The sequence below is a fragment of the Phyllobates terribilis genome, unplaced genomic scaffold (assembly GCF_046119375.1).
Source record: "Phyllobates terribilis strain yellow unplaced genomic scaffold, ASM4611937v1 Scaffold_1__5_contigs__length_1240528914, whole genome shotgun sequence".
Classification (NCBI taxonomy): Eukaryota; Metazoa; Chordata; class Amphibia; order Anura; family Dendrobatidae; genus Phyllobates; species Phyllobates terribilis.
Window position 1 is genome coordinate 319,373,034 of NW_027362761.1, and position 26,341 is coordinate 319,399,374.

General features: G+C 44.6%; 1 protein-coding gene across 17 annotated transcripts in view; it reads right to left on the reverse strand.

The window, feature by feature from the left end:
- ARVCF (ARVCF delta catenin family member) overlaps nt 1-26,341 on the reverse strand; it is an 892,847-nt gene that overhangs the window by 345,317 nt on the left and 521,189 nt on the right. For 2 of the 17 annotated variants that reach the window (XM_073675632.1, XM_073675622.1), the window contains exon 1: nt 105-164. The exons of the other annotated variants lie outside the window; for them this stretch is intronic. In XM_073675632.1, the coding sequence (XP_073531733.1) occupies nt 105-149 (45 nt within the window). In that variant the 5' untranslated portion in view covers nt 150-164. Of the gene's footprint in view, nt 1-104; nt 165-26,341 lie in introns of those variants that run through there. 17 annotated transcript variants of the gene reach the window in all.

Consider the following 26,341-nt stretch of genomic DNA (forward strand, 5'->3'; position numbering starts at 1 on the left):
GTAAGCCTCACTGATGCAATATGAGCTCAACATCTTATCCTCTGCAGCTAAGAATAAACTGGAGGCTTCACCCAGACTTGTCAAATATTACTCAGATAATTTACCTGGATTGACATTTTCCAGACGTTCCTGAAAATCAGAGACAGCATTGCTTAGACTAGATTGTACTGTCATACATACAGCCATGATCATTGAGTGCCTCTAGCCAGCACTGCTACCTAAGAGCAAAGGGGAAAAGCAACGTGTAGTAAGACATGGGGGATTACTTATTACATTTAACAGTGTACTACAAATTCTAAGAAGGAAACATGAACTAGAAATCACCCGGTCTCATGAGGAAGTAATAATACATTTTCTCTACATCCGTTTTGGGTCCCACAGTTGTAAGAGACATAACGCTGAAATATTTCCAAAGCAAAAATACAGTAATATATAATGCATGAATGATTGTAAGATTTTGAGTCTTTTCAACACCTAAATTTTCCAAGAAAATACATACCTTTGAAAGGCATGTGACTATTACCATCTTATCATGGCCTTTATGATCAATAATATTTATGGGATATCACAGGATATGCCACAGTCTCAAAAATTAAAAGACCCACTTACCTCGATTGTTTCAGCAACTCCCATAGACTTACTGGTCTCCATTTTCTGCCATTTCCAGCACTGTAATGGTCCGTTCCTGCATCACCTATTCACATCTGTGACCTGCTGGATCACACCACGGCCTCTGTGTGGAGCGAGCGGAGGTCACTTTCTCAATGTAATTCTATGAGACTCAGAATGAGGCGATACAGCCTAAGGCCACGGCCCCACTATCAGTATTTGGTCAGTATTTTTTCTCAGGAGTGGGAGTCACATTCAGGAGTGGGTGATAAATGCAGAATTGGTGACGTGTTTCTATTATACCTTTTCTCTGATTGTTCCTCTCCTGGTTTTGGCTCCCACTCCTGAGAAAAAGTACTGATAGTGGGGACATGGCCTAATTCTGATTCTCAAAGACTTGAGAAAATGGAGAAAGTTACCGCCACCCCATACAAAAGATGTAGTGTGATATAGAAGGTTACAGATATGAACACGTGATGCCGGAGCGGCCATAACAGTGCTGGAAATGGCAGAAGACAGAGACTTATAACGTAGTTAATAGTGCACTGCTTTTTGCCTAGGTTACCAGACCGATACAATACACTGTACGCACAATACATTACTGCCCACACATACAGCTCTGCTACATCAACATATAAACTTTACATTAACACGCACACAGCTCTGTAGCAATTCTGCAACCTCAACAGGGCCGGCATCAGCACCCGGCGCACCCGGGCAAGTGCCGGGGCCCTGAGTGAGCGGAGGGGCCCACTTACCGTCGGGACCTGTGAGCGGTGCGGTGCCGGCATCAGCGCCCGCTCCCCCCCGCTTGCTCGGGGCCCCGGCACAATACTCTCCCCATGCCTCCGAAGCAGCTCCGGTGTCTTCTGCGGCTGCTGCACTGTGACATCTCAGGTCAGAGGGTGCAGTGATGTCTTTACACCACGCTCTCTCCTGAGCTGTCACAAGCAGCGATGAGCGGGAAGACACCGGTGCGGGTGAGGGGTCTGGAGCAGTGGCAGCAGGTGAGAAGTGAGGTGAGTATTTGATTTTTTTTTATATATGTATGGAGCATGTGGCATTATATAGTGGGGAGGGAACAAGTGACATCCTGCATGGGGCATTATATGGGATGGGGGGGAACAAGTGACATCCTACATGGGGCAATATATGGGGGGGAGAGGTGACATCCTGCTTGGGGCATTATATGGGGGGGACAGGTGACATCCTGCATGGGGCATTATATGGGGGGGTGACATCCTGCATGGGGCATTATAGGGGGGGAGGTGACATCCTTCATCGGGCATTATATGGTGGGGGGAGAACAAGTGACATCCTGCACGGGGCATTATATGGGGGGGTAACAAGTGACATCTTGCATGGGGCATTATATGAGGGGGAAAGGTGACATCCTGCATGGGGCCTTATATGGGGGGAGAGAGGTGACATCTTGCATGGGGCATTATATGGGGGGAGAGGTGACATCCTGCATGGGGCATTATATGAGGGGGGAGAGGTGACATCCTGCACGGGGCATTATATGGGGGGAGAGGTGACATCCTGCATGGGGCATTATATGGGGGGGGAGGGGAGTTGGCATCCTGCATGGGGCATTATATGGGGGAGAGAGGTGACATCCAGAATGAAGCATTATATGGGGGGAGAGGTAACATCCTGCATGGGGCATTATATGGGGGGGGAGGTGACATCCTGCATGAGGCATTATATGGGGGGGAGAAATGACATCCTGCATGGGGCATTATATGGGGGGGGAGGTGACATCCTGCATAGGGAATTATATGGGGGGTGAGGTGACATCCTGCATTGGGCATTATATGGGGGGGAGAGGTGACATCCTGCATGGGGCATTATGTGGGGGCCAGTATTCTGTATGGAACTGTCATGAAAGTTAGCCGCCATCTTAGGTATGATACGTCATACCTGAAGATATTCCCTATTGTCATTTCTAAAAATCCCTCACACAGCTCCTACCATGTCACAATTCTCCAGCCCCTGGTAAACAGAGCAATTCGCCCCCACCTCTGGAGATCAGTCTCAAGGAACTTCTTTGATATGGTAAACAGATGGGCCAGCTCTGTTGTGTCCAGAGACCCTAGGGGGTAATTAACACCTTGATGTCACTTGAAACCAGAAGCAAATCATTTGTGCAAGCCTGCCAGCCTCTCTATTGTCCCAAGGAACCATGTGCTTTCTTTGTGGAAAATGGCCGCCAAAAGCTACAGACATACTATCAATTCATAACCACACGATACAAGTTAGGGAACCCAAATAAAATGTATCATGTGGGGAAGGAGCCCGCGGACACAATCATGGGACTTATAAATCCATGAGGGCCCTGGAAAGCTAGATATTTAGAAGAACCATATACAAGGTCCCAGGGGAGGCATGTTTAGAGTCAATGGCTTTCCCAGAAGAGTAGAATACGATGAGATCACCCCAGGGAAAGTTGTGGGTACTTTTCTCAAATGGAGCCAAAACTGGCATTGGTAGAGGAGGTGGGGATTAGTAAACTGACATCACCAAGAGTGGGTGTGACAGGACTTTAGTATAGCCGACAGCCAGAAACCCCCTCAGTTTTTGACCCAGGAGATGATGTGAACAACTCCTAACGTCGGGTCCAGGTCTCTGAGTGGGAGGAGCACCTTTGCCATGTGCTACTGAGACCTTGACGACTGCAACTAAGCTTGAACCTGTGGGATAGCAGAACCTCCCTTGCACCACAAGAACGGTAACTGATTTATCGTTGTTATTCCTGTGTTTTGTAATCCTAATTGTTATATCTCTTATTCAGGCCAAATACCGTTGTATAGTTACTTGTATAGCCTTGTAATCTAGTGTATTCTTATAATCGATTAAATCATAAATTAATCGTGGGCTGTATCCTTTACTCTGCATATACGAATCCATTGGTCCGGAAACGCTTGTCTAAAACGCTACTGGGTTGGTTCCTTACCCGATACAAGTCTATTAACGGACCGGGCTTGTATCACACGAGAACTGGTGGCAGCATACCATCTGGGGGATTTGAGGAAGGCTGGCAGTGACGGTCGGAGGTGTGGATATATATTACTGGCGCAGCCAGGGAAATATATATACCGCCCTCACTGCAGAGGGCCTCAAATACCCAGAGGGCTACAAGACGGCCTCTCCGGCGACCACTCACTCTAGGTGCAGTACCTTGACTGACCTGAGAGGCAAGGGGGTGCCAGAGAGTTGTGCCTGTATCGTGGCGTCACGGATTGGTGACGTGTAAGGGACAACACACGACCGTGTTTTCCCCCACTGGTAGCAGCTTCCTGGCACTACTTACTCTAGGTGCAGTACCTTGACTCACCTGAGAGGTAAGGGGGCGCCAGACAGCTGCACCCACCAGTCGGCATTTCATCACAGGCGCGTTATAAGGGGGCCAGTATCCTGTATGGAGCATTATATGGGGAGCAGTATCCTGTATGGAGCGTTATAAGGGGGCCAGTATCCTTTATGGAGCGTTATATGGGGCCAGTATCCAGTATGGAGCATTATATATGGACTAGTATCCTGTATGGAGCGTTATATGGGGACCAGTATCCTGTATGGAGCGTTATATGGGCACCAGTATCCTTTATGGAGCATTATATGGGGACCACTATCCTATATGGAGAGTTATATGGGGACCAGTATCCTGCATGGAGCAATATATGGGGCCCATAATACTGTATGGAGGACTATACTGTCCGGTCTGCACTGTGCGTTGAGAGAATTCGCCGATTTCTCAGCTATTGTGGAATTTACAATAGATATCGCTCATGTAATGTAAGAAGTGAAATCTTTGGCATTGTACTATATCTATAATATAACGCTGCATGCGTTCCTATGTCTGAAGCCCCTATAGACTGCGCATGCGCGATGCGGTCTGGCTCCCGACAGAAGAATGAATGGAGCCATTACAGGTAAGAGGAGTGTATGGCGCCGGAGATCGCGGTATGCGTAGACACTAAACGCATACCACGATCTCCGGTGCCATACTTACATACCTGACCGGGAGGAGCGTTGCCGCGGCACTTCTCTTCTGCCGGAGACCGGGGCAGGAGTGAAGGCGTCGGAGTCGGCGCATGCGCAAAGCGCTATCCGGCACCATTTTACTTAAGACACATTTGCAGTGTGTCTTTTGCAAAATGGCGTCGGACAGTGAAGTATGGGCACACGCGTACTCCGGCGCTGCACTCCTCCCCCGGCCTCCGGCAGAACAGGACACAGCAGCGCTGGAGCACAGGTAAGAAAGATGAGCATAAGTGTTTATTTTTTTGTATGTGTGTGCAGCGTGAAAGGGATGAGGGGTACCATACATACCAGGATTGGGGAATGAGGGGACCACACATACCAGGATTGGGGAATGAGGGGGCCACACAAACCAGGATTGGGGAATGAGGGAGCCACACATACCAGGATTGGGGGATGAGGGGGCCACACATACCAGGATTGGGGGATGAGGGGGCCACACATACCAGGATTGGGGGATGAGGGGGCCACACATACCAGGATTGGGGATGAGGGGGCCACACATACCAGGATTGGGGGATGAGGGGGCCACACATACCAGGATTGGGGGATGAGGGGGCCACACATACCAGGATTTGGGGATGAGGGGTACCATACATTCCAGGATTGGGGGATGAGGAGGCCACACATACCAGGATTGGGGAATGAGGGGACCATGCGTACCAGGACTGAGGGGTGAGGGGACCATGCATACCAGGATTGAGGGGTGAGGGGACCATGCATACCAGGATTGAGGGGTGAGGGGGGACCATGCATACCAGGATTGGGGGGGTGAGGGTACCATGCAATAGGGATGAGGGGTACCATGCATGCCAGGATTGGGGGTGAGGGGACCATGCATACCAGGATTGGGGGTGAGGGGACCATGCATACCAGAATAGGGATGAGGGGTACCATGCATACCAGGATTGGGGGGTGAGGGGACCATGCATACCAGGATTGGTGGTGAGGGAACTATGCATACCAGGATTTGGGGATGAGGGGTACCATGCATACCAGGATTGAAGGATGAGGGGGGCCATGCATACCAGGACTGGGGATGAGGGGTGCCATGCATATCAGGATTCAGGATTGGGGGGTGAGGGGTGCCATGCATACCAGCATTGGGGATGAGGAGTACCATGCATACCAGGATAGGAATGCGGGTTACCATGCACACCAGGATGACGGATGGGGTGCCATGCATACCAGGATGAGGGGTACCATGCATACCAGAATAGGGATGAGGGGTACCATGCATACCAAAATAGGAATATGTGGTGCCATGCATACCAGAATTGGGGGATGAGGAGTGCCATGCATACCAGGATAGGGATGAGGGGGTCATACATATCAGGAGTGGGGATGAGGGAGCCATGCATACCAAGATGAGGGGTTGGGTGTCATGCATACCAGGATTGGGGGATGAGGAGGCCATACATACTAGGATTGGAGGATGAGGGGTTTAATACATACCAGAATTGGGATGAGGGGTGCCATGTATACCAGGATGAGGGGTACCATACATACCAGAATAGGGATGTGGGGTACCATGCACACCAGGATGAGGGATGGGGTGCCATGCATACCAGGATGAGGGGTGGGGTACCATGCATACCAGGATGAGGGATGGGGTGCCATGCATACCAGGATGAGGGATGAGGGGGTACCATGCATACCAGGATGAGGAATGGGGTGCCATGCTTACTAGGATCAGGGCTACAATACATACCAAGAAAGGGATGAGGAGTGCCATGCATACCAGGATTGGGGATGAGGGGTACCATGGAAACCAGGATTGGGGATGAGGAAGCCATGCATACGAAGATGAGGGGTACCATGCATACCAGAATTGGGATGAGGGGTACCATGCATACCAGGATAGGAATGCGGGGTGAGGAGGCCATACATACCAGAATTAGGATGAGGGGTGCCATGTATACCAGGCTGAGAGGTACCATACATACAAGGACAGGGATGCAGGGTACCATGCATACCAGGATGAGGGATGGGGTGCCATGCATACCAGGATGAGGGGTACCATACATACCAGTATAGGGGTGAGGGGTGCCATGCATACCAGGATTGGGGATGAGGGGTGCCATGCATACCAGGATTGGGGGTGAGGGGTGCCATGCATACCAGGATTAGTGGTGAGGGGTGCCATGCATACCAGGATTGGGGATGAGGGGTGCCATGCATACCAGGATTGGGGATGAGGGGTGCCATGTATACCAAGATGAGGGGTACCATACATACCAGTATAGGGGTGAGGAGTGCCATGCATACCAGTATTAGGGATGAGGGGTACCAAGCAGACAAGGATGGGGGTGAGGCGTGCCATGCATACCAGGATAGGGATGAGGGCAGCACTTAACAGGATGGAGGAACAGGATTGGGGAGCACAAATACCAGGATGGGGGCAGCACAAATACCAGGATGGGAGACCATATACCAATAAAAATGCTCACCACCCGGGTGTAGATCGGGCTCAATAGTTAGTATATACACTGCTCAAAAAAATAAAGGGAACACTTAAACAACACAATGTCCAGTTATGAAGCAACACTGATTGTGAATCAATTTCTCATGCTGTTGTGCAAATGGAACAGACAACTGGTAGAAATGATAGACAATCAGCAAGATACCCCCTATAAAGGAGTGGTTCTGCAGGTGGTGACCACAGACCATTTCTCTGTTCTCATCCTTTTTGGCTGTTGTTTTGGTCACTTTTTCATTTTGCCACTGCTCTCACCCCTAGAGGTACAGTAGCATGAGGCGGTGTCTACAGTACGACCCACAGAAGTTGCTCAGGTAGTGCAGTTCATCCTGGATGGCACATCATTGCGAGATGTGGCAAGAAGGATAGCTGTGTCTGTCAGCACAGTGTCCAGAGCATGGAGCAGATACCAGGAGATGTGGAGGGAGCCCTCCTGTCAGCACAGTATCCAGAGCATGGAGCAGATACCAGGAGATGTGGAGGGAGCCATAGGAGGGCAACAACCCAGCAGCAGGACCGTTACCTCCTCCTTTGTGCAAGGAGGAACAGGAGGAGCACTGCCAGAGTCCTGCAAAATGACCTCCAGCAGGCCACAAATGTGCATGTGTCTGCACAAACGGTTAGAAACCGACTCCATGAGGGTGGTATGAGGGCCCGACGTCCACAGATGGGGGTTGAGCTCACAGCCCAACACCGTGCAGGACGCTTTGCATTTGCCACAGAACACCAGGATTGGCAAAGTCGTTACACTGGCGCCCTGTGCTCTTCACAGATGAAAGCAGGTTCACACTGAGCACATGTGACAGACATAACAGAGTCTGGAGACACCGTGGAGAGCGATCTGCTGCCTGCAACATCCTTCAGAATGACTGGTTTGGCAGTGGGTCAGTTATGGTGTGGAGTGGCATTTCTTTGGAGGGCTGCACAGCCCTCCATGTGCTCACCAGAGGTGGCCTGACTGCCATTAGATACTAGGATGAAATCCTCAGGCCCCTTGTGAGACCATATGCTGGTGCGTTTGGCCCTGGGTTCCTCCTAATGCAGGACAATGCCAGACCTCATGTGGCTGGAGTGTGTCAGCAGTTCCTGCAAGATGTAGGCATTGAAGCTATGGACTGGCCCGTCCGTTTCCCAGACCTGAATCCGATTGAGCACATCTGGGACATCATGTCTCGCTCCATCCACCAACGTCTCGTTGCACCACAGACTGTCCAGGAGTTGGCGGATGCTTTAGTCCAGGTCTGGGAGGAGATCCCACAGGAGACCATCTGCAACCTCATCAGGAGCATGCCCAGGCGTTGTAGGGAGGTCATACAGGCACGTGGAGGCCACACACAATACTGAGCCTCATTTTGACTTGTTTTAAGGACATTACATCAAAGTTGGATCAGCCTGTAGTGTGTTTTTCCACTTTAATTTTTGTGGTGACTCCAAATCCAGGCGTCCATTGGTTAATAAATTTGATTTCCATTGATGATTTTTGTGTGATTTTGTAGTCAGCACATTCATCTTTGTAGAGAACAAAGTATTCAATGAGAATATTTCATTCATTCAGATCTAGAATGTGTTATTTGAGTGTTCCCTTTATTTTCTTGAGCAATGTATATATTTCTCTGCGGTATCTGTGCATCATGAATCGTGGTATGTCTTAAAAGGGGCCCACTGAGACTCTTTCGCCCAGGGCCCACAAAAACCTGGAGCCGGCCCTGAACCTCAACACACACATACACAACTCTGCTATATTAACACACACAGCTCTACAACATCAACACACAAGTGAGGTAAATCAACACAAAAGATCAGCTCTGCTACACACACACGTATCATAGCTGGTTTAGTGACCAGTGCACATACAGCTCTGCTGTATATACACACAAAAGTAGCAGAGTTGGGTTGGTGACATATACACGGCTGCATTCTATATTCACTCTCCCTATTGATAAGAAAGGCCTTTTTTATACGATGCATAAATGCTGCAGTTTTTTTTTGCTGTGTTTTTGCAGAAAATCTGCTGTATTTAACTGTCCTAGTAAAATGGATATTTCATTGAAACTTGTGCTCATTATGCATCTACATTGTTTTATTGTGCATTTTTTTCTCTATAGGTTTATATTAAGAGCATGAAAAAAATGCATGTAAAAAGGATAGTGCAGAACCAAATCAATCTCTGTACTATAAAAAATGACTGCTTCAAATCTGCACCAAAAATGCATCAAGGGGGAAAATGCAACAAAAAGACGCAGCAAAAAATTCAATAATCAGAAAAGATTGTTACGTAGTTTGGTGAAGACACCTGCAGAAAATAGATAAAAGGCAACAGAAAAAATGCAGCATTTGTGCTACACTAAAAGCTGCCCATACAGTTCTGATAGCTGTCAGTCAGCTGATTATTAGGCACTGACAGCGATCCATCAGGGAAAGCTGGGTGACGATTAAAGGGGTGGTCCGAAACTAACTGATATAATTCTAAATGTCTATTTAATGTCAAAATTGAACCACTTTTCTAATATATTTTAATTAAACATTCTCTACCGTTCCCTCACTATTCTCTCTAACTGCTTTGCTTTTTTATTTTTATTTTTACTACTTGAGGGTATCAGATGATGTCAGGGGCATGCTGGGGCTTGTAGTACTGTCTGCAGTATAAGTGGGATCAGATGATGTCAGGGGCATGCTGGAGCTTATAGTCCTGTCTGCAGTATAAGGGGGATCAGATGATATCAGGGGCATGCTGGAGCTTACAGTCCTGTCTGCAGTATAAGGGGGATCAGATGATGTCAGGGGCATGCTGGAGCTTACAGTCCTGTCTGCAGTATAAGGGGGATCAGATGATGTCAGGGGCATGCTGGAGCTTACAGTCCTGTCTGCAGTATAAGGGGGATCAGATGATGTCAGGGGCATGCTGGAGCTTACAGTCCTGTCTGCAGTATAAGGGGGATCAGATGATGTCAGGGGCATGCTGGAGCTTACAGTCCTGTCTGCAGTATAAGGGGGATCAGATGATGTCAGGGGCATGTGGAGTTTATAGTCCTGTCTGCAGTATAAGTGGGATCAGATGATGTCAGGGGCATGCTGGAGCTTACAGTCCTGTCTGCGGTATAAGGGGGATCAGATGATGTCAGGGGCATGCTGGGGCTTGTAGTACTGTCTACAGTATAAAGGGGATCAGATGATGTCAGGGGCATGCTGGAGCTTATAGTCCTGTCTACAGTATAAGGGGGATCAGATGATGTTAGGGGCATGCTGGCGCTTAAAGTCCTGTCTGCAGTATAAGGGGGATCAGATGATGTCAGGGGCATGCTGGAGCTTATAGTCCTGTCTGCAGTATAAGGGGATCAGATGATGTCTGAGGCATGCTGGAGCTTACAGTCCTGTCTGCAGTACAGTATAAGTGGGATCAGATGATGTCAGGGGCATGCTGGAGCTTAAAGTCCTGTCTGCAGTATAAGGGGGATCAGATGATGTCAGGGGCATGTGGAGCTTATAGTCCTGTCTGCAGTATAAGTGGGATCAGATGATGTCAGGGGCATGCTGGAGCTTATAGTCCTGTCTGCAGTATAAGTGGGATCAGATGATGTCAGGGGCATGCTGGAGCTTATAGTCTTGTCTGCAGTATAAGTGGGATCAGATGATGTCAGGGGCATGCTGGAGCTTATAGTCCTGTCTGCAGTATAAGGGGGATCAGATGATGTCTGAGGCATGCTGGAGCTTATAGTCTTGTCTGCAGTATAAGGGGATCAGATGATGTCAGGGGCATGCTGGAGCTTACAGTCCTGTCTGCAGTACAGTATAAGTGGGATCAGATGATGTCAGGGGCATGCTGGAGCTTAAAGTCCTGTCTGCAGTACAGTATAAGTGGGATCAGATGATGTCAGGGGCATGCTGGAGCTTACAGTCCTGTCTGCAGTACAGTATAAGTGGGATCAGATGATGTCAGGGGCATGCTGGAGCTTATAGTCTTGTCTGCAGTATAAGGGGATCAGATGATGTCAGGGGCATGCTGGAGCTTACAGTCCTGTCTGCAGTACAGTATAAGTGGGATCAGATGATGTCAGGGGCATGCTGGAGCTTAAAGTCCTGTCTGCAGTATAAGGGGGATCAGATGATGTCAGGGGCATGCTGGAGCTTATAGTCCAGTCTGCAGTATAAGGGGGATCAGATGATGTCAGGGGCATGCTGGAGCTTACAGTCCTGTCTGCAGTATAAGGGGGATCAGATGATGTCAGGGGCATGCTGGAGCTTATAGTCCTGTCTGCAGTATAAGTGGGATCAGATGATGTCAGGGGCATGTGGAGCTTATAGTCCTGTCTGCAGTATAAGGGGATCAGATGATGTCAGGGGCATGCTGGAGCTTATAGTCCTGTCTGCAGTATAAGGGGGATCAGATGATGTCTGAGGCATGCTGGAGCTTATAGTCTTGTCTGCAGTATAAGGGGATCAGATGATGTCAGGGGCATGCTGGAGCTTATAGTCCTGTCTGCAGTATAAGGGGATCAGATGATGTCTGAGGCATGCTGGAGCTTATAGTCCTGTCTGCAGTATAAGGGGATCAGATGATGTCTGAGGCATGCTGGAGCTTATAGTCTTGTCTGCAGTATAAGTGGGATCAGATGATGTCAGGGGCATGCTGGAGCTTACAGTCCTGTCTGCAGTATAAGGGGGATCAGATGATGTCAGGGGCATGCTGGAGCTTATAGTCCAGTCTGCAGTATAAGGGGGATCAGATGATGTCAGGGGCATGCTGGAGCTTATAGTCCAGTCTGCAGTATAAGGGGGATCAGATGATGTCAGGGGCATGCTGGAGCTTATAGTCTTGTCTGCAGTATAAGTGGGATCAGATGATGTCAGGGGCATGCTGGAGCTTATAGTCCTGTCTGCAGTATAAGGGGGATCAGATGATGTCTGAGGCATGCTGGAGCTTATAGTCTTGTCTGCAGTATAAGGGGGATCAGATGATGTCAGGGGCATGCTGGAGCTTATAGTCCTGTCTGCAGTATAAGGGGATCAGATGATGTCTGAGGCATGCTGGAGCTTATAGTCTTGTCTGCAGTATAAGTGGGATCAGATGATGTCAGGGGCATGTGGAGCTTATAGTCCTGTCTGCAGTATAAGGGGATCAGATGATGTCTGAGGCATGCTGGAGCTTATAGTCTTGTCTGCAGTATAAGGGGGATCAGATGATGTCAGGGGCATGCTGGAGCTTACAGTCCTGTCTGCAGTATAAGTGGGATCAGATGATGTCAGGGGCATGCTGGAGCTTACAGTCCTGTCTGCATTATAAGGGGGATCAGATGATGTCTGAGGCATGCTGGAGCTTATAGTCCTGTCTGCAGTATAAGGGGGATCAGATGATGTCAGGGGCATGCTGGAGCTTACAGTCCTGTCTGCAGTACAGTATAAGTGGGATCAGATGATGTCTGAGGCATGCTGGAGCTTACAGTCCTGTCTGCAGTATAAGTGGGATCAGATGATGTCAGGGGCATGCTGGAGCTTATAGTCTTGTCTGCAGTATAAGTGGGATCAGATGATGTCAGGGGCATGCTGGAGCTTATAGTCCTGTCTGCAGTATAAGGGGGATCAGATGATGTCTGAGGCATGCTGGAGCTTATAGTCCTGTCTGCATTATAAGGGGGATCAGATGATGTCTGAGGCATGCTGGAGTTTGTAGCCCTGTCCTGACTGCAGTTTGAGGGGGATCAGATGATGTCAGGGGCATGCTGGACCTTGTAGTTCTGTCTGAAGTATAAGGTGGAAGGGGATCAGATGTTGTCAAGGGCAACTGGACATTGTAGTCATGTCATGTCTACAGTATCTGGATCTCATTATACAGGGACACTAAATGTGAAACAGCTAGCAGGAGATATGCAGCATCCAGAACAGGGCTGCAGTCCTCTCACCCCGTGATTTAATGCCTGTATCGGTGTATTAGATGGCCACCTTCTCCATGGACAGGTGCTGGCCTGACCCGTCACACAATAGAAGCAATATCATGACAGTGGAAACATTTTAAGTCTACTCTGTCAGAGAAGTTCAGCTTAAATAAAGTACTTAGTGAAGCCACAAATCCACCGCTTGTCTTAGGATGTTGATTCCCGCGGCCTCTGTTCTTCCCGTGTGCTTTACATTTTATCTCTGCCTGTTTTAATTGGATTCCACAAGCCAGCCACATGCTTATGAGACAAATGGTGGAGGGCTAATATTTATTGTAGCAAAGATGCTAAACACACTAAAAGCAACTAAACCACCATTGAGAAAAAGGGTATGGAATAGCTGCCAAACACATTATAAGACCTCATGTACATAGCGGTATTCAAGATGCATAGAACAGATGAAGGAAAGAAGGAAACAGTACACGGAGCACCTCTACAAGAACGACTCAGTGATATGGGAAGACTGGAAATGATAGTGAACTGATCATCATGAAAGACAAACAACAAAGCGCCTGGATGTGACAATATTCTAATAGAGCTAATAAAGTCTTCTGAAGCAGCAGTTCATGTCATCACGCACCTGTGCCAACAGATATGGACAAGTGGTAAATGTCCCAAGAACTGGACAAGATCCGTGTTTATTTCTATTCTGGAGAAGGGAGATTCTACTGACGGTGGAAACTATCGGACTATTACACTCATACCTCATGGCAGTAAAATACTACTGAAGATCCTACAAAGATGGTTACAGCCTTACTTTGACAAAGAGCTACCAGAGGAACAAGCAGGATTCAGAAAAGGCAGAGGAACAGGAGATGTGATAGCTAACATTAGATGGATAATGGAAAAGGCCAAAGAATACAAGGAGATTTATTTTTGCTTCATTGACTACAGCAAAGCCTTTGTCTATGTTGATCACCAGAAACGGTAAGGGAATTAGTGTGCCGAACCATCTGATCAGTCTCATTAGGAACCTTTACATTGACCAAGAAGCAGCATTCCAAACAGAACACAGTAACAGCATGGTTCAGAGTAGAGCAAGACGTCAGACAAGGCAGCATCCTGTCAGCTTTTTTTCTTCAATTTATATGCAGAAGCTATTTTCATGAAGGCTGAACTTGACGAAAAGAAAAAGGAGTCAAAATTGCTGAATGAATCATCAAGAATCTTAAATACGCAGATGATACAACATTGATAGCAACAAGCGTAGATGGAATGAAGGAATTATTACGGAGTCTCAAGATGGAAAGTTCTAACGTGGGACTGCTACTCTATACAAAGAAGACACAGATATTGACTACTGCCAGGTACGACCAGGACACATTTAAGATGGATGGCGACGAACTGGAAGTTGTAAAGAACTTCAACCTATTTGGATCAATGATCACTAAAGATGCAGTGACGACATCGGAAGTCAATAGGAGAATAGCTATGGGCAAATCAACAATGAAGTCACTGAACAAGTTCTTCAAATTGAAGAATATTTCACTGGCAACGACACACGGCTCGTACATAGTCTGTTTTGTCCAGTAATAACATATGGATGCGAAACCTGGAAAATAAAGAAACAAGACAGAAGAATAATCGATGCCTTCGATATGTGGTGCTGGAGAAGGATGTTATCAATATCATGGATGACAAGAAGAACAAAAATCAATTTTGGAACAAATTAAGCCAGACATGTCACTTAAAGCAAGGATCGCCAAGCTAAAACTTGCCTACTTTGGACACATCATACAAAGACAGCAATCACTGGAGAAGGACATTATGGTTGGGAGAATAGAAAGAACAAGGTGAAGAGGAAGACAAGCAACCGGATGGCTTGATACAATCAAGATAACAGCAGAGAATACCCTGATGGACCTATCTAGGCTGCACAAGAGCTTCCTATTGTTCATCCATCAAGTAGCTATGGCTAGAGATCAAGCCAAAGGCCTTTAAATAATAAATAATAATAATCACACAGATCACAAATCAGAAACATACTGTTCCTCTACATGCCTCTGATTTCACACAGAGGCATACACAAGTTTTTGTCTTACAGATTCTTCTAGGCAGAACATCAGTAAGAGTGGCATTCCTGGAGTTCCTTATCAATACTTTATTACCTAAAGTAGCATTTTGGTGCAAATTATTCACTGAACAATAAAAACAACAAAATATAAGTTGTCACTATTTACACTATAAAGATAAAAGCAAAACTTAGTTTACCTGTATCTTGTTTTAGAATCTTTGGCAGCAGTAAGGAGGCATCAAAGTCAAACTGACCTTACCACACTATATGGCATCTCTCTCTATCTCTACTCCAGTGTAGTTATTTTAATGACAAATAAAAATAAAAACTAAAAAAAAACACCTATTTGCTTGTTTTAGTAATCTTAAAAAAACACTGAGTCATATGATCGTGTATGGTCCGATCACAATGCTCCACTGTGACCTTAATTCTGAAACAGGAACCTACTGGACAAACCACATATAGGAAACTCAGTAATGGACTTTACAGTGTAGATTGCTAAAGATAAGACACATACTGCATGGCTGATTTATAGACAATTTAAGTCATGTGATTTCTGATCATAAAATCCTTCACTGAGGACTATGTGATTTCAAGCGTTAAAACTCCAAACATTTATCACCTAAGCAAAACTTCCAGCCAAGAAGCTCCTAACTGTTCTTGACATGAGTGATTGTCTATCTCATTAAACTAAATTGACTTAGGGCCATTAAATTGTAAGAATGGGCCTCTAAACAAGATCACTATAATGAAAAGTAATTAAAAAATCACTTGCCATGCACAGCCAATTGGAAACAATTAAAAAAAATTAAATCATTAATAAAAGATCAATTTCTTAAAAGGACATTCCTATCTTATAAAGAAAGTGATGGCATATCACAACGAGATGCTATCACTTTATGATCATGGGGGTTAGATCTCTTGGACATTTACCAATCCTAAAAATGAAGAGACCACAAGGCTGTTTTAGTGCTGCCACTATTCGAAAGTTTTGAAACTTGAAGGGAACCTGTCACATGAAAAAACACTATTAACCTGCAGATATGGGGTTAATCTGCAGGCTAACAGCATTCTGAACCTGCCCGACGCTGGCACTTAGACCCCCGCTGCCGATAGGAAATGAACTTTATTCTTCCTGGTAGCGTGCGAGTTTCAGTCACAGGGGTGGCGGCGTTATATGAGAAAACTGGTGAGAACTCCTTGATGAATCGGGGCCATAGTTTCAGAGAATTATTTTGGTGTGCGCCTTATACCAGGGTCAGGTGGCCATTTTGAAAATGGGACAGCCTCATCTGCAATTGTTTGTGACATCAGAACGGTAGCTGAAGCTGCCTTTACACAGCACACTTTCGATTACGTAAAACGGACCACAACAGTGCATGCTGCAATTATTTCTACACAATCGGCCATATGCACTGGCACACTGGCTATAATGGGTCTGTGTGCTCTACTTGTGTGAATTTTGGCCTCCATTTGCTGATATATGAGGGGGAACCCAAAAAAACAAGAATTATTTTCTGTAGGCAAGTGGGTTGGCAGTGCTGCCCTCTCCTGCCAAGTACACTTACTAGATACTTTCCCTGCTCAGTTGGTCAAGTAGTGTTCGTGAGAAACCATAGCAGCAGACAGAGTGATTGTTTTCTTAAGCCCTTCCCAATGCTCTTGGCTATTTTGTGATGACAAACTTTAAGGAGTAACGTGCCAACATCAAATACAGTTTCAATGCTTCAGGAAGCTTATGGGAGGAAAGCTCTAAGCCAAGCAAAAATTAATGAGTGTTTTGCCCAGTTAAGAAGTGGCCAATTGTCACTTAAAGATGAACCCCATTTTGGTCGCTCCTCAACATCCAGAACAGACGAAAATGTTCAAAAAGTGCACGATGCCTTCATGTTTGATCGTCACAAAACATTTAACGAATTGGAGGAAATAACTGGAATTTCCTGGAGTTCATGCCAAAGAATCCTAACTGAAGATTTGAATATGTGACGCGTCGCGGCAAAGTTTGTTTCACGACTGCTTTCCGATTACCAAAGGGAGAACCATCTGGGAGTGCGTCAGGAATTGAAAGAACAGGCACAAACTGACCCTGATTTTATGTCAAAAGTCATCACAGGGGATGAAAGAACTGAATGTGGTGATGAGGGGACTGGCTGCTTTATCATGACAACGCGTCTGCCCACACAGCGTTGAAAATCAACCAGTTTTTTGCGAAAAACGGTATGACAACGGTTTCTCACCCCCCTTACTAGCCCGATCTAGCCCACTGCGACTTCTTCTTACTCCCAAGAATGAAGAAAAACCTAAAGGGAAATCGTTTTCAGGACGTAGAAGAGGTTAAGAAAAAATAGCTGGAGGCACTTAATTCAGAAGAATATAAAAAATGTTTAGAACAGTGGAAAAACAATTGGGAGAAGTACATATCATCTAATGGACAGTATTTTGAAGGGGATTAATATTTTCAAGATGTTATCTTGAATAAAAAAAAAGTAAATAAGTAATTCTCATTTTTTTGGTACTCCCTCATATGTTGATTTACAGTACCTTTTTTTGCCACCCCCATGAGTGGAATTCGACTGTTCTATGAGGTACTTGTCAAACTGACAGCCAGCTCAGAGAGCACATAACAAGCTCCCTGCATTCAATTGTACTCGTGTCTTCCAGGCACTAGAACAATTAAAATCCTGACCGCTGGCACTTCCAGGGTCAAGGTTATGTCAGCAGCGCAATCAGGTCACATCAATCAAGCTGCTGATGTCACACCAGAAGTGCAGAGGAGTAAACACATCTCCTGTGCCGATGATAAGGTAAGTGCTCCAATGGAGCTGAAGATACAGAGAAGTTGTTATATGTGGTGGAGGCAATGAACCATAAGAGGGACAGTGTGGGGCTCATATTTTGTGCAGAGAGTACAGTATCAGAAAATTATTCAGGGTCAGAGCATAGGGAAGAAGTTTTTATTTAGGAACATTATAATCACACTGTTTTTTAAGAGCTGCAGAAGACTGGAGAAGGTAGAAGTCCTCAGAGATGAGATGTGGATGTAAAAAGTCATCATATTGTCTGGACAAGATCGAGAAGAAAAGAAAGAGAACAACTCTAATCAGAGAAGATGTCACCTATAAGGTACCTGAATGTAAATTTTTATTTGTGATACTGACAATGTGTGATCAGTACTGTGGTTCCTGAATGTGGTTCCTGTATGTTCATGTAATACAAATGTATATGGTTCTGACCTGACACTGCAATTGATTGCTGTACTAAGCTTTGTGATGTATTCACATACTGATGGTGGTTCTGGTGATGTATTCTTGTACTGTTGGTGGTTTTGGTGATATATTTCTGTACCGATAGTGTGGTGGTGTGGGTGATGTATTCATGTACTGATGGTGGTTCTAGTGATATATTCCTGTGCTGATAATGGTTCTGGTGATGTATTCCTGTACTGATGTTGGTTCTGATGATGCATTCATGTACTGATAGTGGAACTGGTGTTGTATTCCTGTACAGATGGTGGTTCTGGTGATGCATTCATGCACTGATGGTGGTTCTGTGTTGTACTCCAGTATTGATGATTGTTCTGGTGATGTATTTCTGTTCTAATTGTTGTTCAGTTGATGCAGTCATGTACTGATGTGATTTTGGTGATGTATTTCTTTACTGATAGGGGTTCTGGTGATGTATTTTGTACTGATGGGGATTCTGGGTTTGTATTCATGTTCTTATGGTGGTTGTGATGCTGTATTTTTGTACTGTTGGTTTTTCTGGTGATGTGTTTCTGTACTGTTGGTGATTCTGGTGATATATTTCTGTACTATTGGTGCTTCTGGTGCTGTATTCTTGTACTGATGGCGATTGTGATGTTGTATTTCTGTACTGATGGATGTTGTACTACTGTACTTCTGGTGGTTCTGTATTCATATACTGATGGTGGTTCAGGTGCTGTATTCATATACTGCTATTGGTTCTGATCCTGTACACATGTAGCAATCCCTAACTTGTCAGATAATGTGATACTTGGCTATGTTAATAAAGTATTGTGCCATATGACAAGTTAAGAATTACCACATCTGCATTTATGTTCATTAATTATAAAATTCAGCACTGTAGCATACCAAATCCTAACATTGCGTAATATACTCCCTTTCGGAATTCGGCTCTAATTGTTCCAGTGGTCACATGACCACTCATATCCAATTTTCATACTTAATGTGCCAACTACCTTCTCTTCATTGAGAGAAGCAGGGACTGCAGTTTTTCATTGAACATTGAGATAATTAGGAAGAGGAGCACGTGACTGTACATATGGATGTGACATGTGCAAATCACATGAGCAGTCACATGACGACTACTCAAACTTCTTAAGCTTTATATAGGAGACCGCCCAACGGAATTTTTTGCCCAGGTGCATAAAAACCTAAATTCGCCACTGGGTACAGTATTGGCTCATAAAAATCTATTGGTGCCATATTACAAATCCGTGAAGACTAAAGCAATGTGCAACACAAGTCAAATTCACCCAACCTGACTTTGCAGCTGTTTTACATAATACCCAATGACATTTGCAATATGTACACCAAGATTAAATATTCTACAAAATGTTGCATGTTTGTAATGTTGTGCAATTGATAAACTGATGTTAGCACTTATCAAACAACCGCTACAGCACATTTCTATGAAGTGACTAATTTACTCAGTTATTAGTATTATCAAACCCTTCTAACATAGTAACCTGCTTCATGTAAGCTAACACTCCAGGTACCTCCTTTTGTATATTATTCCACTGTGCGAAAAACACACTTTGATATGTAAAACCTGGGTTAACCTGCTCTTTAATTTGACATTTTCACTTTGACATTTCAAGTGCTTATTTTGAGCTGCACATAATAGGTTGATCTGCTTGCAACATTTCTGCACTATTTTAATGAAATGCATCTCATTAAGCATGACACATTGCACGCGATCTGCACTAATTAATGGTATTTTCAATATTTCTTTCATTTACTTTTTCAGCACTTACTTTAATAAAATAAGATATTACTTCAGAAAAAAATAATTTCAGTTAATTTTACCGTGTAGAAATTTCTAGCTATGTAGGCGAATTAAGGCTATACATATTTTGTGCCAGAAGATTAAGACATAATTGTATGAAAATCTAGTAATTGGTTCTGAAACCCCCTAAGGCTATACCAAAATAAGTAAATATGATGGAATAATCAAAAGAATATGAGCCCTTGCAAAAAAAAGTCAAAATGAGCTGCTGGAAGCTTATGAGTCAATTCCTATGTCAATGACAAGAGTTTCTCTGTGATTCTATATAGTGCATAGTGTATAGTAAAAATATAATGAAGACACCTTCATCAGGCATCTAAAAGAGAAGCTGCTATAGTCATGGGCCGATAATAAGAGTCTCCTCAACAGCCAATCAGCTAAAGCATTTCATGTATATAGTATCCGCTTTTACCAGTGAAATTGCAACACTGAAAGACTAGTTTGTCCAGTCAATGTATTGTAGATGTCACAGACAAACGCTGCCTAGATATTGTACATTAAAACCGCTTTCAAGTTATGATAAACCATGAAAGGACATTGTAAACTGAGAATATAACAACTTGAGTCCAGAGCTGTGGAGCCATGGTTGGTGTCCATTTTGGTGGAGTCGGAATTGGAGTCAGTATAAAATTGACCGACTCCTAAATATATAATAAATTCGGTACAGTAGTACAATACAGTATGTGCTGTAAATGTTTTCATAAGAATTTGAGAAAGTTATGAAATGTCCTATAAATGTCTGTCCTATTCCTGATCTAAGGATCTTGGCTTTTAGTTGAGATGAATCTGTGCTGCACTTTATGTACATGCTCAGTAGTGAGGCAGTGCTGTGGAGTTGGAGTCGGGAGTCAGGGAAATTGAGGCGTTGGAGGTTTGGCTTACCGACTCCACAGCCCTGCTTGAGACCATTCAGGAGCCAAAATATCTCTCTATTTAGAGGTTATGATCAAAAATATTGAGTTATCCGATTAGGAATTGCAGCCATTTTTTAAATAGTCCTCACATTTCATAGCCCCAAATATAATTTTACAATTTCATGTTACTTCATTATTTCATGATATATTAAAGGAGATACGGGTCTGATTCCAAGTGTAAAATTCCCATTTGGCAGCTATTCAACCTTCAATATGCGGTTTCAAGATGTATCAACACAGATGAAAGAGGCCATTAATAGGCTGTGACAAACAAAGCTAAAAGAGAGATAGCAGACACCTTAGAAGTAGCCAAATAAGCAATTTAGTACATGTTTAAAGGGAAGCTATGATCCAAAAATTACCTATTGTTTAAGTCGGGTTTTTGTGTTACATGTGTTTTTTTAAATTTTGGCAATGTATATTTTTTCATATTACGATCCTTATTAAAAACAAAACAAAATGAGTAATCTTATAATTTTCACAGTGGCCAGTGGGGCATTTTAGGTTCATACTTCCTGTCCTTTCAGGAAGAGTTTACAGGAGTTTTATTATCAGAAGCAGGATTACAATAACAGGTAAGTTCTCCATACAGAGCTGATAACACGGGATTCATCATTCATTATAGGCAATGTTACAGCTGACCCTGCTCCCCCTCACTTCAAAATGATCTTTGCACGCGCTCATTAGCTGAATGCTCCTGTGTTCCCTGTGAGAGAGCCGCTGCCAGACATCTGTGTTGGCAGCTTATCTCTTACAGAACAAAAGGATCAGCAGTTCAAAAATGGACATGCTGGATCCTTATCTTTCCGAACATCATCTGACTGGGAAGACTGGCAAAACCCTACACTATACACATTAGACTGTCAGATGAACCTGTCAAAATGGTCAGGTTTGACCAGAATTAGTCTACTGCAGGGTGGGCAGTTAATTTTCCTGAGGGACCAAATGAGACTGTGACTGTTGTGGAGGGCCAAATCAATAGCCTGAAATAATTCTGCTCAATATGAATATTAACTATAATTATTTATATTAATATTAATTGTATAAACTAATATTGAGCAGAATTAAGTACGCTGACTTCCCCTTTTATATCGTATGAGCCCGCACACAGCCCCCCTATATACAGTATGAGCCCCCACAAAAATGTCGATATACAGTATAAGCCCCCATATAGATTCCGATATACAGTATGAGCCCCCACATAGCTGCCAGGGACCCGCCTGTTAGACTAGTTCACAGTGTGGATTGGTCCCCAGCAGCTTTTAAAAGTATGTTTTTCTCTGAAATGCAGCAGCATATATAGATATACAGTGTATAGCTATATATAGTACTGTTTAAAAATGTTAGGTAAGTGTGGAAAAAATGCTGCAAAGTAAACATAGAAGTGTTAGTGTTTTTTTTAACAATTAACAAAATGTAAAGTGAGTGAACAAAATAGAAAGCTAATTCAAATCAATATTTGGTGTAACTACCCATTTCATTTCCTTCAAAATAGCATTAAAGTATAAGTTCTAGGTACACTTGCACACAGTTTTTGAATGCTTGGCAGGTATGTTGCCCTAAACATCTTGGAAAACTAACCACAGATCTTCTGTGGATGTAGCCTTGTGCATATCTTTCTGTCTATTCATGTAATCCCACACGGATTTAATGATGTTGAGATCAGGGCTCTATGCGGGCCATAACACTACCAGCACTATGTTCTTCTTTAGACGGAAGACAGTTCTTAATAACATTGGCTGTATGTTTGGGGTCATTGTTCTGCTGAAGAATAAATATGAGGCCAATCAGAGACGCCTCCCTGATGATATTGCATGATGGATACAGTATCTGCTTGTATTTCTCAGCATTGAAGATACCATTAATCTTCACTAATTTCCCAATTCCATTTGCTGTAATGAAACCCCAAACTTGCAAGGTGCCTCCACCATTCTTCACTGTTGCTTGCAGACTTTCATCATTGTAGCTCTCTGCAGCCCTACGTTGAACAAACTGCCTTCTTACAGCCAGATATTTCAGATTTTGACTCATCAGTCCAGAGCACCTGCTGCCATTTTTCTGCACCCAGTTCCTATGTTTTCATGCATAGTTCAATCACTTGGCCTTGTTTCCATGTTGAAGGTAAGGTTTTTGCAGCAATTCTTCCACGAAGACTATTTCTGGTCAGAGTTCGCTGACTAATAGACGGGTATATCTGGGTCCCACTGGCTGCTGCCAATTCTCAGCTGATGGCACTGCTGGACATCTTCCGATTTAGAACAGAAGTAAGCATGATGTGTTTTTCATCTGTTGCATTTATGAGGAACTTTTGTGGCTGACCACTGAGTCTGTGTCCTCAACCTTGCCCATTTCTTTGTGTCCTCAAAACTGAGAAATACTGGAAGATACTTATCCATCATGCAATACCATCAGGGAGGCATCTGATGGGTTCCAAATTTATTCTGCAACAGTACAACGCCCTCAAACATACAAAGAATGTCATTTTGAACTACCTTCAGTGTAAGGGCTTGCTCACACACGCTTATAACTCGGACGAGAGCTATCTGAGTTTTTATCAGATGTCATGCCGACCCATGTTATTCAATGAGGTAGTGCAGATAGCCGACAGATAGCTAAATTGTCTGTGAAAAAAAACGCAGCATGCTGTGATTTCACTCTGTATTTGGCCGAATGCAAGAAAAAAATCGGATGCTATATGGACCATCAGTATGGCATCCGATTTTTACGGCTACAATGCAATTGTTACACGCACGCCGCTAGGTTCAGATAGGGGCAAGATAGGTTACATGGATTCTTTGGAATCCTGGGGGAACAGTCACTCAGGGCGACCATAGACCATGTGCTGCCGCTTCTCTCAGGCACACAGGGGTATTGACCCTCAGGGACAGACACGTAGGTTGTTTCACTTGCTGACCAGACACACTTGACAAGAGTCCTCATAAACGGTAGAACAGTAGCATTTAATAAGAAGCCGCACAGCTAGTGCAAGTTAAGTCTTATGAGCAACAGGCTCCAGTAACAAACAACACAGTTTCCTTAGCAGCACAGCAGTTCACAGTCTTCCTAGTAGCACAGAACAGCACAGTTCTAATGCAAAGGCTTATTAATGAACACAGCATTCTTTACAGCACAGTTAGATGGAGGGGGGGGGGGAGCAGTACAAGCTTCCTCCTGATAAGCTTGTACTGCTTGGGTAGTGCCCTCAATTGCTTCCAGACTGACTTCCTCTGAGCATTCTTGCATGAACTCCTCAGGCTCTAGTGGCATTCTTGACAATACGTCAGCATCCACATTGCATTTTCCTGGCCTTTACTTGATGCTGAAATTGTTGCATTCAGTTTGGCTGTAGTAAGGACATAGGTCAAAGAGTTGGTGTCAGTGTATACCTTAAACTATTTGCTATAGTAGAGATAATCTTGAAATCGTTCACAGATAGTCAATTTCAATGCCAGGAACTCCAATTTTCCGGAATGTAGATGGTAATTCTTCTTGGCATCTGTCAACGTTCTAGAACCGTAACCGGTGACCCTCAATTTTCCATCTTGATGCTGATACAGGGCAGCTTTCAGTCCAACTTGAAAAGCGTCACAACGAAGAACAAATGGTAAATTGAAATCAGGATATCCCAAGATGGGTGGTTCTACCAGGTAGTCTACTAGTTCTTCCAATACCTCCTGGTGGTCTGCTGTCCAGGGAATGTGATGTTGGGACTAAACGGCGTTATTTCTTTTAGGCCCCGTCCTACCCGCGTTCTTCTTTTTCTCCGTGGGTGTTGTCGCCCCCCCCCCAAGAGGAGGTATAGTGGGACGGCAATCCTGGAGAAGTTCCGAACGCAAGTACGATAGTAGGAGAGGAATGCTAATATCTGCCTCAACTCCCCGACGGTAGAGGGCCGCTTGTCTTTTAAGGCCAGTACCGAAGCGATTTCTGCTGGGTCCATGGTATATCCTTCTCCGGACAATTTTCCCTAGAAATTGGACTTGCCTTTTGAACAGTCCACACTTCTTTGGGGTCAACTTAACTCCGTGTTGTTGATACCGCTGTAATACGGTCCTCACGAGTTCAACATGCTCCCGGAAGGTTTTGCTATGTACCACATTATGTCATCCAAGTACAGCTGGCAAATATCATCCCTCAATCCTTCTAAACATTTCTCCATGCTCCTCTGGAATTCTGCTGGAGCTGAACTGAGCCCAAACAGTATGCGGATTCACTCATATAATCCCCACGGTGTGATGAATGCTGTCAAAGGTCTACTGGACTCTTCAATAAACCCTTAATGGTATGCTTTACCCTGATCGAGGACAGAGAACCAGGTACTTCCTGATAGGCTATCCAGGATATCTTGGATCTTTGGTATCGGGTGCCGATCAGGTACTGACTTTCGTTTTAGTTCCCGGTAATCACAGCAGAGTTTCAATGTACCGTCCTTCTTCCTAATACAAACAATAGGAGAGGAATAAGACGACTTCGACTTTTGGACCCAAGCTCTGTTGATTAGGTCTTGTAAATACTCTTTCACTTCACGGTGTAATGGTTTCGGCACAGACATGTAACTTCTGGTTACTGGGGTCGTGTCTTTCAAATTGATTTTCAACTGCAACGATGGGATACAGCCTATATCAGAGTCATCTTTGGAGAATGCATGACACTCTTCTTTGGAGAATGCATGACACATCTTCTCTCAGCATCTGTTTTGCTACAGCTCGATCTTCAGCACACAAGTGTTTCAGGGGTACTGGGGGATCCCAAGACTCTGAGGTGAGTCGTGCAATTTCTTCCCCTGGGCAACTCCTGTTCTTTGGTAGGGAGACTGAATTCACTGTAGACCCCTGGGCAGGTCTCACACTGGCTGGATATACCATTTTAACGGTTTCGATGTGACCTAACACAGTTTTTGGATCTAGTCTAATTTCCGGTCTCGTAGTATTCATCACCGGTACTGTCACTCGAGCAAACCCACCAGTAAGAATCGTAAGCACAGTCTCACCTTGAAGTAGGCCTTCCGGAAGTTCTGAGGAGTCTTTTGCACGAACAGTCTTTTCTGGACTTTTCTTCTCGGTTCTACCCGGACTCCACACCTCACCCCCACCATTTGGTTTGCTGGGATGATGGTTGGGCGCCAGCCTATCTTGACTTCTTTTAGGTCCATTGTATTCTGTGCTTTCTTTACTCTATGAATCACATTTTCCGCCATGGCGTTGGGTATGGCAAGCGATGTGGCGATTGCATCCACCACCAGCGCCCCTGCCTTGTGTTTCGTGATGACCTCACAGATTACATTATAACCCAAGATAAGATCCTT